This window comes from Podarcis filfolensis, assembly GCF_964270895.1.
Source record: "Podarcis filfolensis genome assembly, chromosome: 11".
Classification (NCBI taxonomy): Eukaryota; Metazoa; Chordata; class Lepidosauria; order Squamata; family Lacertidae; genus Podarcis; species Podarcis filfolensis.
Window position 1 is genome coordinate 18,823,305 of NC_139613.1, and position 16,080 is coordinate 18,839,384.

At 45.5% G+C, this 16,080-nt stretch overlaps 1 protein-coding gene across 3 annotated transcripts in view; it reads right to left on the reverse strand.

The window, feature by feature from the left end:
• Positions 1-4: 4 nt before the first annotated feature.
• The window catches only part of LOC310744559 (complement component C6-like), a 29,472-nt gene continuing 13,396 nt past the window's right edge, over positions 5-16,080 (reverse strand). For all 3 annotated transcript variants that reach the window (XM_083576045.1, XM_083576044.1, XM_083576046.1), the window contains 10 exons: positions 14,990-15,112; positions 13,183-13,349; positions 11,567-11,792; positions 10,630-10,801; positions 9,338-9,449; positions 6,727-6,859; positions 6,246-6,437; positions 4,996-5,086; positions 3,970-4,211; positions 5-2,401 (listed from right to left, as the gene is read on the reverse strand). In XM_083576045.1, the coding sequence (XP_083432171.1) occupies positions 2,226-2,401; positions 3,970-4,211; positions 4,996-5,086; positions 6,246-6,437; positions 6,727-6,859; positions 9,338-9,449; positions 10,630-10,801; positions 11,567-11,792; positions 13,183-13,349; positions 14,990-15,112 (1,634 nt within the window). In that variant the 3' untranslated portion in view covers positions 5-2,225. The remainder of the gene's footprint in view (positions 2,402-3,969; positions 4,212-4,995; positions 5,087-6,245; positions 6,438-6,726; positions 6,860-9,337; positions 9,450-10,629; positions 10,802-11,566; positions 11,793-13,182; positions 13,350-14,989; positions 15,113-16,080) is intronic.

Genomic DNA, 16,080 nt, shown 5'->3' on the forward strand with positions numbered 1-16,080 from the left:
TGGGTTGGCCTTTCTGATGAGACGTTTATTTGTATTAGTTAAGTTTTAACAGAACAGAAACTTTATTCCCCAAATGTATGTCAAGTGGACTCGAGGTTATGGTCAATCAATGCTGAACACAGAATGGCGAGGCAACAGGCAAATACATCTTGTACTACAAAATAGCCCCCAAGCCACCTACATTAGACAGGATTCTAACCATCACAATATGCACCCGTGGGGATTGTCTGAAACCAGAATGACATAATAGCCCTAAAACTGCCACTTTCTGAAGCTCTGGACTTCCCAGGGAAGTTCTCTGAAACTGGAGAAAGCTTGCATTATCCAGACATATCTGGAGTGTGGCCTCCTATATTCTTGGTTGGCTTCTGAAGTCAAATTTACATCTAAGGCTGCATTCACATGGCAGCTCATTCCATTTCCCCACATTCCCTGTCAATTTCCATATTGCATTTGATCTTTCGCACAATGTAAGAGTCACTTCTGAGAATCTAATGGAAGTTTAGTGCTTATTTTCTTGTTAACTGGTTCTGGAAATAATCTGTTTGCAACCTCATTAGCCTAGAAAATTGATGGAGTAAACATGATGGAATTCAGGATGGTATATACTGGCAGGCTGTTCTTTCCTGTCCTTTTCGTGGGTGAAGAGAGAAGCAGGCATGTGTGGAAAGGGCAGGGGAGTAGAGGCATTGTCCAAAGGCTTCCATTGTTGGGCCACACCACGCCCACTGGTGTGAGTGAAATTTAGTGTGACATGCCGGTCAAAAAGCCACAGCATGCAACAGGTTCTGTTGTGTGAAAGGAATATTAGAACATAGGACAGAAGTAGTGGCATTATAAGCAGGAAAACGAATACAATGTTCCTCGCATCTGAGCAGTGCTGGATTTATGTATAAGCTAAACAAGCTATAGCTTAGGGCCCCACTCTATTGGGGGCCCCCTGAAAAATTAAAGAAAAAACAACTGGATGTACATTTTCAAAATATAAGATAAAAACAAATAAAATAAATCCTACATACAGCAACAGTGTTTTATTTTGTGTAGGCTCCTATTTTGTTATGTGCAAATGGTTATTATGTCCATAAATTACCATATGGTATATATTCAACACAAAAAACAGCGACAATTTGTTGCTGACAAAGGACAGCTGGACATATAAAGGGCCCCATTACCTTCAGTAGCTTAGGGCCTCACCAAACCTAAATCCAGCCCTGCATCTGAGGAACAAGGAAGCAGCTGAGGGAAAGCCAGCGGCGACCTTGTGAATTTGTGGAGCTGCCTTACAGCAAGTCATGCTATTGGGCTGTCTAGCCCAGTCTTGCCTACTTCAGTAGGTGGTGACTCTTCAAGACCTTTCCCAAGCCTACGTCCTGAGAATCATTCTGTTGGAGTTGATGAGTGTCAAACCTGGACATTCGGCATGCAGAATATGTGCTCAACCCAACCACTGATCCAGTGAGGCAAAAACACTCAAAGGGGGTGCAAGGCAGAGCCAATGAGTGGGGTGGCCTGAGGAGAGACAGAAAGGCCCGGAGGGTCACATTTCGCCCTGAGCCTGAGGGTCCTGTCCCCTGGAACAGATTGCCAGCTCATGTCAGCTGTCTCTAGCTGAGTATACAGGGATACCTTTGCCAACTGGTAGGGCCGGCCCTGACATGCAACATTTGAAGCAGCATCCTCCCGGAGGCACTAGGAAGGGGATAGAAGACAAGAAGGTAAAATCTAGTGTCTGAAGAGTGAAGTAACAGTTTATAAAACTGTAGTAGGGAGGCATCAGTTGTGACCCACTTCTGGCAGCAAAATGCCTCAGGTTGACACTGCCCACTGTCCCTAATTTTACTGAATTCTTACTAGTCAATATTTTTATCTTTATTTTCTATATTTTAGCATTCTGATCATGTTGAGAGGCACTGTCATGGGATTTTCATAAAGCGGCTTCTTGTGAGAGGAAAGGCACTCCACACTAGGACTGTGTCCTCTCAGGTGCATCTTATAAGTAGAGAAGCTGGCTTCCTTCAAAGTAAGGACACTCTACACACGACCAGAGAAAGTCAGCTAATGGAAAGCAGGATTGGTATGGCCTTGAACCCCCATGCACATTTGGGCTGTGAGAAGAAATAGCCCTGAATCAGAAAGCTTCGTCTTTGAAATCCAAGCTGCATGTAGAGGCCCAGAACAAATGCAGCCACGCAAGCTGCGAACCCAGCAGTGACCCCCGAAGGCTCCTAGTCCAAGCAGCGTCCTTCATGCGCTACTTCAAAGTTCATTTTGGAGCATTTCATGGCCCCCAGTGTGCAGAGGTTGGCTGTCATCCTTCTGTGCCGAACGTTGAGGCAGAAGAGGCGCTCCTCGCTTGGCGGGCACTGGCTAGGGATCAGGCAGAAGCAGGTATTGTGCGTCTCTGCAAGAGAGAAACAGGTTTTTGTTTCACTCAAATGGTACCCAGAGAAGAAGAAGAGGAAGAGTTTGGATTTGATATCCCGCTTTATCACTACCCGAAGGCGTCTCAAAGCGGCTAACATTCTCCTTTCCCTTCTTCCTCCCCCACAACATACACTCTGTGAGGTGAGTGAAGCTGAGAGACTTCAGAGAAGTGTGACTGGCCCAAGGTCACCCAGCAGCTGCATGTGGAGGAGCAGGGAATCAAACCCAGTTCACCAGATTACGAGTCCACCGCTCTTAACCACTACACCACACTGGCATGTTAAAGGCTGGAAATATTATAGAAGGAAGACAGAAATACAGCGTCTGGCTGGAGTCTCTTCCAGCCCAACTTTGGGTGCTTGGGATTGAACCTGGCACCTTCTGCATGCAAAGCAGATGCTCTACCACTGAGCTACAACGGTTCCCTAGGAAGTTCACAACTACTGACATTAGGAGCTGCCAGGTCAAAAATTAAAAAGGTGTCTTCTTTTCCTGGTCTTCTGGAGATGTGGTCAGCTCACCCACTGAGAAACAATGTACTAACTTGTGTTAGCTTATTATACTTCAAAGAAAAGAGTCAATTCTCTTTCACAGGCCAGCCCTATTCTGACCTCTCTCCACACAGCCATTGTCCTTCCCCCTTTTGGCTGAACTGGTCGGTGCAACAGGCCAGCCAAGAAACATTTCGTAACCTTACGGGAAAAGCCATGGTTGTTTCTCCCTCATTGCACAATAATGCTTGAACAAACAATCCCACGGGGATTTCACTTCTTAGCACAGGCACGCACTCAGAAATATACCAGATCGTTTTCATAAAACAAACAGTACTTTCCATTCCCAGCTGCTGCTATTTGTACAAGATGGAGCTTTCAACTGTGTGTTGGGAGCTGGAAGGGGATCACAGCTCTCCTGGGACCACCCTGGTATTTCCAAGATGGATAACGTTCTTTTCCTCTATTGGCCATGGCTGGCATTGGCAGTTAGCCGTGTTGGCCGCTTACTGCAGCTTAGTTGATACAGAAACCTATAATCCAGGGAGGGGAACCTCCAAGTCTGTGGGCCAGTCCACATTAGCCCACAGAACCATTTCTCCAAACCACACCCACCAACCCATCAACTGACATCACTAGTGACATCATCCGACGGCCTTGAGGGTGGGTTGGCTGTATACACCTCTGTTCCTGGGCAGCCAAATGAGCAGAATTTAACCCCTCACTCATTAGCTGATGGGCAGAGGGTCATTGAGTCCAGCCCCTGCCCAAAGGAGTCCACTCTTTTGACCAGCTCAAACCCATGAACATGAGTTTAAGAGTCTCATAATCTACCAGCTGAGCTATGCCAGTGCTGCTCAGTTTGGCTGAATTCCATGCCATGGAAACTCCTGCTAAAACCAGGTTTGGCCAATGGAGCCAAAGAGGTTCTCGCCTCTGTTTTAATCGGTTAATCAAATTAATTGACTAAAGATGCAACTGTAGTTGCTGCAAGTGCGATCACAGTGCTGAGCATTAGCCCAGAGCCACTGAAGGACCGAGGAGTCATGCTTACCCAGGCAGCTCTCCCAATCATAGCATGTGTCGTAGCCGCAAGGTTCTTTCTTTACGCTGTTTGCGGACATTTTGGCCCTTTCCTTGGCCCACCACAAGTCAGTGTCACTGAGGCAAGGGCCAGCATGCAGGAAATGGAGCGAATCCTCCGCAAGGCATTTTTCTGCCAAGTACTGACAGCTGGGCTTTGTAAGGGTTTGCTCAGAAGCTGCATCCAGGACACAAACATCTTCAGAGTAGTGTCTGCGAAAGCACAAAGAGAAAGAATTTAGTGGACAGTAGGAGGAGTGAAAGGAGAAGCTAATTCTAGTTTTGTCCCCATATTCCTCCCACTGCACAACAAAAAGGAGGAACCTGACAGCTAGTGTCACCTTCTGAATTTGTTGCAAAAAAGAGGGCAGGTTGAGGTTAGTGGGGCAGTGCCCTGTTTGCCCGAATGAAATAGTCTCTGATGGATGGATGGATGGATGGATGGAAGGAAGGAGCAGCCTAGGTTCCATCATCTTTAAAGGGGGACTGTAGAACAGTTGATTGTAAATAACCTGAAGCCTGCTCAGCACATTGGAGTGATTCAAGGAGACAATGAATCTAAAGTCTGGAATGTCCCTAGGCTTATCAGACAGCTTTATGAGACTAACATAAATCTGACATGGAGGCAGATGATGCTTTGTTTGTTCTTCAGAGTGTTGAAAAAGGTACATAAGAAGTATCATTGCCCTCTGTGAGTACAGTAATCTCTCGCCAAACAGGTTTTGTAGTGGGTTTTCTTTTTGGGTGGGGATGCAGCAGGGTAGTGTTTCAAAAACTTATTTGACCAAGGATGACAGTGGAACAAAAGAAATATGTGTGTGCATCAACACCTCTGTCATGCTGCTTAATAGCTATTGTCTGTTTCTTTATTTACATATGTATGGGGAATCCCACAAGCCTTGAAATCTCATTGAAACTTCCCACTCCAGCTAAAGAAGTTTAGAGCTATACATATTTCAACATGTTACATGGGGGGGAGGGATGAAGCTTTCCTTACCCACAGTCCTCTGTTGGCGACAGGCACACACACTGGGATCCAGCCTGCTTTTGGCCTGGCCTGCAACTGCCTTGAGCTTGAGAGTGACCGTCTGGGGGGAAAACAACAACCAGCAAATCATGATTTTCATGGGGCTTGGAAACACAAATCCTACTGCAGATAACATAACATATGAAGCTATTTTATGCTGAGCCAGACCTTTGGTCTATCTAGCTCAATAGTGTCTGCACTGACTGGCAACAGCTCTCCAGGGTTTCAGGCAGAGGTGTCTCCCTGGACATGCCAAGGATTGAACCTGGGACCTTGTGCAGGCAAGGCAGATGCTCAGCCACGGAGCTGCAGTCCTTCGCCTGCACTGAGCATTGACAGACGTAGAGACTTGAAAGGATTAAGTTTGAATGTGGTATGAAATGAGAGAAGAAGGCTTTGAAGAGATGCATACGGAGAACTGATATATTAGAAGCAAGAGAGCACAGCGGCAATGAAGCCTAAAGTCACAAGTCAGGACCGGAAAGGAGGACATACTATATCAGAGAGGTGCATAAAAAGTGGTTTTGGTGGGTGTCCATTTATTTATTTGCTGTATTTTTATTCCTCCCTGCTCCTAGAGAGCTCATTCTTCTTCTTCTTCTTCTTCTTCTTCTTCTTCTTCTTCTTCTTCGATCACTCGTAGCCAAGTAAGATTGTCTTCCATAGTTTTAACAGTGAGCCCATAAGTGACTGTGGAGGCCAAGTCTGGCTCCACATGTCCTTCCAAGTGGGGAGATAGGCTTCTTGGTGGGAGTTGATCATGGTGAGGGTTTCCCTTAGCGTGTTACTCCCTTTCGTCCTGAGTTTGAGCATCTTCAAAGTCCATGACACCTTTGGTAAAGGCTGTTCTCCAAGTGGAGTGCTCACAGGCCATTGTTTTCCAGTTGTCAGTGTTTATACTACTATGTTTTTTAGATTTGCCTTGAAAGAGTCTTTGAGCCTCTTTTGTTGACCACCAGGATTACACTTACCATTTTTAAGTTCAGAATAGAGTAGTTGCTTTGGAAGACGATAATAATAAGGTATCCGCACAACATGACATATGTAGTCGTGCACTTTTATCTTTACAACAACCCTGCAAAGACTGACAAGCAATGACTGACCCAAGATCAACCAGTGAGCTTCATAGCTACATGTGAATTTGAACCTGCATCTCCCCAGTCCTGGTCTGGCAGACTACTAGCCACTGAACCACATAGAATCAACTTGCTTCCCTTTACCTTTCTCACAGGTGAGCAGGCTCCAAACAGGAGGCTTCCAGGATGGGCCTTTCCCACAAGTGTATTGTCTGTGGCCACTTAGGATATAGGTTGCAGGGCAGCTAAGTTGGATGGTTTCTCCAATGCTGTAGTCACTTTTAAATGGAGAAATGGATACACTAGGAGATGCTGATGGTCTGAGACAAGAGGATGCTGTAGCAAAATAAAATAATAAAATAAGCATCTTGTGATAAAAAGCCTGCAGGTTAAACGTGCAGTTAAAGATCCACTCATATGTTTAGTTATCCCTTTGCTCCAGATTCAACTAAACAGTTGCACTAGCAGAAGCAAGAGCAATAAGTCCCACTAACACAATGGGGCTTTCCCCCTTCTCCTCCTCCCCATAAATTGGCTTTGCAGGGGTTGGGAGAACCTACAAAAGGTCACACAATGGGAGGAGGGGGGAATCGTTCTATGTGGCAAGGGTTTTTCTGGCTCTTACGCTGGCAGTCGACAGGCCTCTGTGCCCACGTTTGATCTGGTAGGCAGAGAAAGAACTGATACCCCACAAGGTTGTATCCACTCAAACAGACAACTTCAGCTTGTTCGCCAACAGCATAATAGTTCTTTTCATTCTGAAATCAACAGGGAGAATTGGTTTTACTCGCTGAACAAGTTTTAAAAAGTTTTGGAATCACAACTTGGATTGGTAACACGAAAGCTCTTCCACAGAACCTTTCTTAAGGATATCACTAGCTCTTCTATTTATTTGGGCAAATGCCATCCCATCCTTCTACACAAGTACTCCCAGGGAAGCTAGTGTATCCAAAAAGTTCTCCACTGTTCCTTTATCTGTTCAACAACCCTGTAAAGTAGGTGAGGCTGAAAGTAAGCCAATGGTTCCAGTGGGCTCCATGCCTGAGTGGGAATTCCCAGGAGGAGCTCCCAAATCCTAGTCTGATAATCTAATCTCAAAAACATTAATGTTTTATTTCCTCCTGGACAGCCCAGTTGGTTATAGTGTGGTGCTGATACCAAGGTTGATCCCCATATGGGACAGCTGCATAATCCTGCATGGCGGGGGGGGGGGCGTGACCTAGTGTCAGGAATGAGCCAGCTCCAAGCAAAAGTTTGCAGCTAACTGCAGAAAACAGCCAGGAACAGAGAGGCTGCTTTGATGTTACTCAGACAGAGGAGAGCCGGCAGCTGCATGCTCCAGCTCCTCCTGACCTTGACGTGCAAGCTGATAAGACATTAATGGAGATCAGGCTAGAACACTGTCAAAGTTTGCCGGAAGCACAAACAGGCGGGAAAGAGTTAAGAGACAATCTCTCAGAGAATGGGGAAGAGGCTGACACACTAAGTCCAAGGACTCGGCAAATGGGAGGGCTGCAAGACAGGAAGCAAAACAAAAGAAGTGAAAGTTCAGTTGCTTCTGGTCACACCAGAAGCAGTCTTCAGAAGGGTCATCTTGAGTAATGGTGCTGGAGGCTTGGTTAGAGCCGTCCAAAGTGATCTGTTTGTTTTTGCAATAAATCCTTTTTAATTACCGTATTTTTCACTCTATAACACGCACCAGACCATAACACACACATAGTTTTTAGAGGAGGAAAACAAGAAAAACATATTCTAAACGAAACAGTGGATGTATGATTTTTGTGGTTCATGCTGTGGCCACAGACATGTGATCTGACGGTGAGTTTGGGGTAGCCCAATGCAAAAATCCTGAGGATCCATGTGGATCCATGCAAAAGTCGCCCTAAAGTCGCTGGGGCGCTGGAAGTCGCAGGGGCGCTGGGGGAGTGAACGGGAAGCAAGAGAAGGAGAACAATCCCTCTCACACACACAGACACACAGAGTATCAATCCTAAAATCGCAGGAGAGCACAGGGGCGCTGGGAGTGGGAAGCAAGAGAAGGAGAATGATCCCTCACACATACACACCCACAGAGTATCAATCCTAAAGTCGCAGGAGAGCGCAGGGGCACTGGGAGAGTGAACAGGAAGCAGGAGGAGGAGAGCGATAGCTCAAGCACACACACACACACACACACACACAGCCCCTACAGTGGCTAATCCAAAATCAGACAGCAAAAAACTGCAGGCAGGGACAGAGAGCACGGGGTTGTTTTAAAGCAGCCAACCCTGCTCTGCTTCTCTCCCTCCTCCCCGGCTCGGCTCGCTGACGGGAGCCGCTTACACCCGCTTTGCTGTTTCAAAGCGAGCCACGGACTGCTCACAACTGCAGCAGATTTCCTTGCCATCCGTAGGCATTCGCTCCATAACACGCACAGACATTTCCCCTTACTTTCTAGGAGGAAAAAACTGCATGTTATGGAGCGAAAATTACGGTAGCTATGCTTACTGTGTTATCAAGCTGAGAACTTGGACTCCTGACACCTCCTGATGATCCTCTGCGTCCCTTCCAACTCTACAGTTCTATGATTCTATCTTAAAGGCAGAATGACAGTTGCAATGATGTAATGAAGAGTCTGTTGAATGAGGTCAGGGGCCCACCTTGTCCAGCATCCTGTTCTCACAGTGGCCAACTAGATACCCTCAGGAAGCTCACAAGCAGAATCAGAGCGCAAGAGTACTCTCTCCTCCTGAGGTTTCCAGCAACTAGTTCACAGAAGCACAATACCTTTGACCTTGGAGGTAGACAGCATGGTTAGCAGCCATTGATAGCCTCCTCCTCCATGAATTTGTCTAACCCTCTTCTAACACCATCCAAGATGGTGGACACCACGGCCTCCTGTGGGAGCGAGGTCCAACGTTTGACTGCACTGCATGAAGAAGGACTTCCTTTTATCTGTCCTCAATCTCCCAACATTCATTGGATGTCTAGAGTTATGAGTGAGGGAGAAAAGCTTTTTCTCTATCCAATTCTGAAGAATTGTGGGAAATTAAAATGGCAGCTCTTAGCTGCTCATGGAACACTGCTGGTCCTGCCCACAACATGGATGAGGAATCCCAAACTGGTCCACTAAGGCAACAAGGGGCCCTTCAGAGGCCTCTCAGGCCATCTCTTTGCTGAAGACAGGATCAAGAGCAAGCTAGGCATTGAGATAAAGGCTTTTACCCATTTAGAGAGAGACAAGTTCCAACACTCACCCTGATGAACCCATGTTCTGGAGGGTCTGGTTTGAGGCATCCAGATTCAGGCTGCTCAACCAAAATATCCCTCTCCTTTTTCTCGTCACCATCGTTGAGACACAAAGCCCCCCTAGAAGAAAAGAACCACGGAATTTGTGCAACCTTTGTTTGCTTACTGCTTACTAGAACCACCAGAAAGACTCTAGGGCTCTTCCATGTTCTTAAATATTAATTTAAATAATTGTCACAAAGACACCAATCTCAAGTAACCTTCATTCTAAGGAAACCCAAAACAAGGTAGGTGCTTCCTGCCAAAAAAATCCTCTCACTTCTCAGAGATTTGGGTGGACATAAGAATACTGTCTTCACTGAGGAGCAATTGCTTTTCAGGGTTCTGGAGCCCTGTCTGGAGATACCAGGGATCGAATCTGAGATGTAAAAAGGCATCATTTTCCATTGTCTCTTTATTTGTCACATGCAGCACTGTTTTCGTTCCACTATACATCATCTTCTGCCAAAGACTATATTGTTTGCCTCGCTGCCTGCTGTGGTGGACTTATCTAACTTAATTATGTAGATTATGTAACTGACATTGTCATTGCATTATTCTACCTTTTCATTTCAATGCAAAGGAGTGTGAAATAAATAATGTATTGTTTGTGGAATGAAAGTAGCAAAAAAAACCCAATCATACGTGTCAGGGAACTGCCATCGGAGCCAAGAGTGGAGGTAAGGCTCCCCAACGATGCAGGAGAAGGGACCAGCAGGGAGAGAGAGAACACTTCCTTTGGGGAAGGAAATCGGCGTGACACCAGGAAGAAAGGGGAGCAGGGAAGGACTTCGGAGAGATGGCTCCAAGACTCTTCCACAGAGACCAGCGGGGAGAGCCCAGGACCTCCGCTGGCCACGCCCACTCTGCGCAGAAGACTTCCGCACAGGGAGGCTAGGAGGAGACTTGGCGTCAAAGAGCTTTTATGTTGGAAGAAGTTCAGGAAACGCCCACTGACAGATTCTGCCAGTGACTGACACAGCCACGGAGAAAGGGCTGTCCAGCCAGGGAAAGGTTTAGCCAGACAACGTTGCCTAGAGCAGCAGCCCCCTTACACACGAGCAACCCCAATTCCCTTTACAATACGCACCAGATTTATTTCTATCCGAGACATGGAACAATTAAGTGAGCATTGGCAATTTCCACTCCTGGCTCCATTTTCCCTGAAATTCTGCAAATAGGGAAACTGCAGAATCCTGACAAATGAAAATCAATGGAGCTTCAGCCCTTCCCACAATTAGCCCTTCTAGTTCACTCTTACTTGTCAGCAAATATGGAGAGGTAGCATTCTTCCTCTTGGGCCCTTTCACCTTCACATGCTTTCCCTCCATTTAGCGGTGAAGGATTGTCACACTCGCGGGTCCTATATCTCCTATGGGCAGCATTACAAGGACTCCATTGAGACCAGCAGTTCCAGTGACCATCCACGGCGACTGAAACAGATGGGAAGAGAAACCCCTAACAAGCCTGGAATAACCACAAGTTTCACTGAAATGTTACACAAGGTGAGAGCAGCACATGCCTATACCCAGTGCTAATAATAATAATAATAAATGATGATAACCATAACAATAATAAATAACAATAATTTATTATTTATACCCTGCCCATCTGGCTGGGTTTCCCCAGGCACTCTGGGCGGCTCCCAACAGAATATTAAAAACACAATAAAACTTCAAACATTAAAAGCTTCCCTAAACTGGGCTGCCTTCAGATGTCTTCTAAAAGTAAGATAGTTGTTTATTTCCTTGACATCTGATGGGATGGAGTTCCACAGGGCGGGCGCCACTACTGAGCAGGCCCTCTGCCTGTTTTTTTAAAAAATGCAACACCGGTACTTATGTTTTCCTAAAAGTGCCGTGGGTGCCAGCACAAAATGGCTACTATAGACAGCAAAAGACGAAGAAGAGGTGATGGTACCCTGTACTGGTGAGCACTGTCACACAAAAATTCTTCTTCTAGGTGTTATAGTTGTATCTGCACTTCCCTGCATTTCCGCCATGGTATCAGGACCATGCGAAGCTGAAATGTTGCGGGGAGAGTTGTTGCATGTTGTTATATTTGCTGTGACATTGCTGCTTTATTGTGTTATTATGAAACTGTTCTTGCGGTGGTTGCCTATGAGGTGCATCCCTTTTCTTTGAGCATGATTCTTTTTCAGAAAAGCAGCATGCAAATAAAATTATGAAGGAATATACCAGATTTGTAATCAGGTGCTTTCATCTCACAGTTGTCGCCATAAGTACCAGCCTGGCACACACAGAGGCATTCGGTTCCGGAGAGCACAGGCCTGCCATTGTTGGGGCAAGGAGCGCATTGGCACGGGTCAAATCGCTCCGCATATTCCGCAAGAGCCTTCCTGAGGTTACGCCGTTTAGTCGCCGCACACGGGAAGTCCTTCACCAGATCCAAAATGGGAGCCAGCTAAATGAAAAGAGCCTTGTGGTAACATCAAGTCCTAACAAGTGCAGTGCATCTTTATCTCAGGAGCAAGGGACATGTGGTCTTCAAGATGCTGTTGGAAGCCAACGCTCATCACCACTTGCCCAAATGGGCAGTGTTCAGGATGATGGGAGCTATTTGTTTGGTTCATAAAATTTATACAGTGCTTGATTGTTTAAATTCTAACGCTAGAGAGCCAGTGTGGTGTAGTGGTTAAGAGCGATAGACTCGTAATCTGGAGAACCGGGTTCGCATCTCCGCTCCTCCACATGCAGCTGCTGGGTGACCTTGGGCTAGTCACACTTCTTTGAAGTCTCTCAGCCCCACTCACCTCACAAAGTGTTTGTTGTGGGGGAGGAAGGGAAAGGAGAATGTTAGCCGCTTTGAGACTCCTCAGGGTAGTGATAAAGCGGGATATCAAATCCAAACTCTTAAAAAAGGGGGCGGGGCGACTCAGAGTGGTTTACAAAGAGAATAGTAATGTGGTTGGAGTTCAACAACACCTGAAGAATCGCATCTCTCCTTAGATGCTTTACAAAGTTAGAAGGACACAGGAAGCTGCCTTAAATCAAGTTGGACTATTGTCCTACCCACTTCAGTAGATACCCACCAATTGTCTATACCACTGGTCTCCATCTGGTGGGTAGGTGCCTCCTATTGAGTTGTGGGCTGATCCAATAATAATAATAATAATTTATTATTTATACCCAGCCCATCTGGCTGGGTTTCCAACAGCTTCCAACAAAACACTAAAATACAATAACCTATTAAACATTAAAAGCTTCCCTAAACAGATGTCTTCTAAAAGTTTGGTAGTTATTTTTCTCTTTGACATCTGATGGGAGGGCATTCCACAGGGCGGGTGCCACCACCGAGAAGGCCCTCTGCCTGGTTCCCTGTAACATGGCTTCTTGCAGTGAGGGAACTGCCAGAAAGCTCTCGGCGCTGGACCTCAGTGTCCGGGTAGTACGATGGAGGTGGAGACGCTCTGTCAGATATACTGGATCCAAGGCAAGTGCTAAGAGGAACTCTACCCCCCATGCAGATGTCTGGCCTAAGATTAAGAAACAGGTCTCCCAAAAACATGCTTGGGCTAAAAGTAGGTTCAAAAAGGTTGAGGAAACCTAGCCTACACTGCCTGGTTTCAGTCCCAGCTTGAGATGCAAGGGGTTGAACCTGGAATCTTCTGAATGCAAATCAGATGTTCTACCACTGAGTTACACAGCTCTTCACCTAGCTCTTTAACTTTATTTTGTGACCAGAATATCCACAACCAGATTAATAAAGGCTTTCCCCAATGTGAACCAAGGTCCTATGTTCATCTCTTTGTGGGCTAAAAGGATACGTTGCTTCATTGCTCCTGCTTTCCTACCTCAAAATCAACAACGATTGGATTGTCTTTGGTCGATTCCAGCCAATTTGTGTACACGGCATGCTCTGGGAAAGATCCTTTCTTTTCCCAGGCAAGTGCTGCAGCGTATTCAGACCTCCCTCCTTTTACTAATGAGATAGACTTTTCAGAGGACTGAAGAAAAGAACCTGGAACAGATTTGAAAGGAGTGGTTTTTGGTTACCAGAGCAATGCTCAAATTCACAGCATCTATTCAAAATCAAGGCAGATGGTGGTTTGCAGAAAACCACCTGAAAGAATGAAGATATACTGGCCATGACAAACCTCCAGCCCATGGGCATAATTAAGTCTATTAGGTCTCTCTGTTTGGTCCATGCAGCCATTTTGACCAAGCCATGCCTGCCTGCTTGTTTCTGTCATCATATATTATGTCAAGCGTGAGTCAGCTTAGCTGAAAATGAAGTTTGTTTCGAAGGCAACTCTGATGGTCAGTGCTTGAGCTACATAGCAAGTGCTGGCATGATTATTGGCACTTGTGACAACACAGGGCTTTGCATGCACCAACTATCATCTGAACGTTGGCAAATGCCATGCCCTGCAACTTGCAAGCTGATTGTCGCTGCTTGCAGAAATGCTGTTTCTTTGCCCACACAGTTTAATCCCAAACTGTGCAAGCAGAGAAAAATGGGTTACCTAACATCACTGAATGTCACCTTAGTGAATTAGAGAAAAATCTAATTAGAGAAAAAACTTACTAAATAGTCCAGTGAGGTCAGTGGCTGTGGAATGCTGACCGACTGTTGGAGGGGAAGTAAAACCGGGTGGGAGGAGAAATGGAATAAGCTTGTCCTGAACAAGAGCAGTGCAGACTGCAGTATTACATCAGTGCACCAGAAGAATAGAGACTTATACACCAAAGAAGGTCACTGGGTAGGGCAGATGTAAGTTCATTTAATTTACATAGTGTATGCAAGATGCAGGATGGAGCTTTCCATGATACATTTCATTTCTTTACTTATGTTTCTTCCTTTATTAGCCACTTGTCAGCTGAAACTCTCAAGATCAAACTAGAGTCGACATGCATTTGACACTCTTTTTTAAATAAATAAATAAATAAATAAATATGCAAATAGCATCTGCTAAGGGAGGTATTAGGGACGTGAGTGGCGCTGTGGGTTAAACCACAGGTCGGCGGTTCGAATCCTAGCAATGGGGTGAGCTCCCGTTGCTTGGTCCCTGCTCCTGTCAACCTAGCAGTTCGAAAGCATGTTTACCGGTGGGAAGGCAAACGGCGTTTCTGTGCGCTGCTCTGGTTCGCCAGAAGTAGCTTAGTCATGCTGGCCACATGACCTGGAAGCAGTACGCCAGCTCCCTCGGCCAGTTAAGCGAGATGAGCGCCACAACCCCAGAGTCGGCCATGACTGGACCTAATGGTCAGGGGTCCCTTTACCTTTACCTTTAAGGGAGGTATTTCCTCCTAATGAAAATAGAAGCTACAGAAAAAAATGAGATTTCCAAGGACAGCAGCAGAGAAAGGGCTAAATTCCTTGACCATGTCTGCTTCAGTTAACCCTCCCCAAAAGCAATTAGTCTCTCACAGTGCTTTGAAATCGTGAACATTTAGACTATTCTAGTGCAGAATTTAATGGAGGTCATTTTTTAAAGAATGAAAACAACTGAATCCCTGGATATCAACATGATGCACTCCTTGCAAGTATTTGCCATTGGAAAAACAAAGGATATTGAGGTTATTGCTTATTCTTATTATTCACCATGACACACTTCGAGGCAATAGGATCGCTAGAAATCCACTATCCTTTTTAGCTACCTTCATGCTTCTCACTCATTCTGTTGTTGATGCAATCTGTACGCACTTTCTTTTTCTTCCTGAAAACGACACGCCTCGTTGTTTCTGTCCGGACACACTCATTTGCTTCTTGCTCTGTTAAACCTATAGTGGGAAGATAAATCATTTCCCCAGTACTTTAAAATTCGCAAAGCAACTCAGCATTCATGTTATTTTTACTTATTGTTCTGCCTTGCTCACTGTCTCTTTCCGAAGTGGAGAGCAAATGTTGTTCATCAGAACTGGCTGAAACTGATCAACGCATCTTAGTGAGTAAGCAGAAAGGAGCAGCTCCCAAGTCTCATGTCTGGCAGCATTCTGCTATTACAGAAAAATAACAATATGTGCCTGGTTTGGAATCAGAATTCCAGCAATCTTAAATAATACAAAATAACACAAACCTAGGCTGGTTCTAGACACATCAAATAAGTGTTTCAGGAAAATGCACTGTAAACTTTGTATGAGAAATTGCTTTGGTGTCACATTGTTATAATGCATATAAAACGCATACAAAACGCTTTTTCTTTACCAATCTAGCTGAGCCCCTAATGAGTTCTAGGGATATGCTTTGACCACAAGATTCAACTTGCATCTGTATTTGCAGCTTTGGGGAGCAGTAGGATCTGTTTCAATGGTGCTCTCTGCCTTTCCAAAGCAAATCATTTAGAACCACATTGGATCCACCCAATTAACTACAATGGATGATGTAAAAATGCCCCCACCTGCCTTTTTCTAGATGAGGATGAAGTTGGCAGAGAGGATGAAATTTGTAGGTACAGCAGCCCATCCAGAATGGATTGCTTGCCAAATTCTAATCTAGGCAGATAAATCCACAGGAGTCTTGTGCAGCAAACTTTAAAGTATGATTTTTCAAACAAAGGAAAAGTCTATACATTTTTCATTTCTATATTGCCAGAACTGGATGTGAGAGGATGAAGCATGCCAGAGTTCAGAAGCCTAGCTGCCATGGTGTTCCTGCAAGGGCAAGATTTACAGGTCTGTGGTAGGAACAATGGGAGTTATAGGGGGATGTTGTTGGGGAAGAGAGCATGGAACCAAGGAAATGTCACACA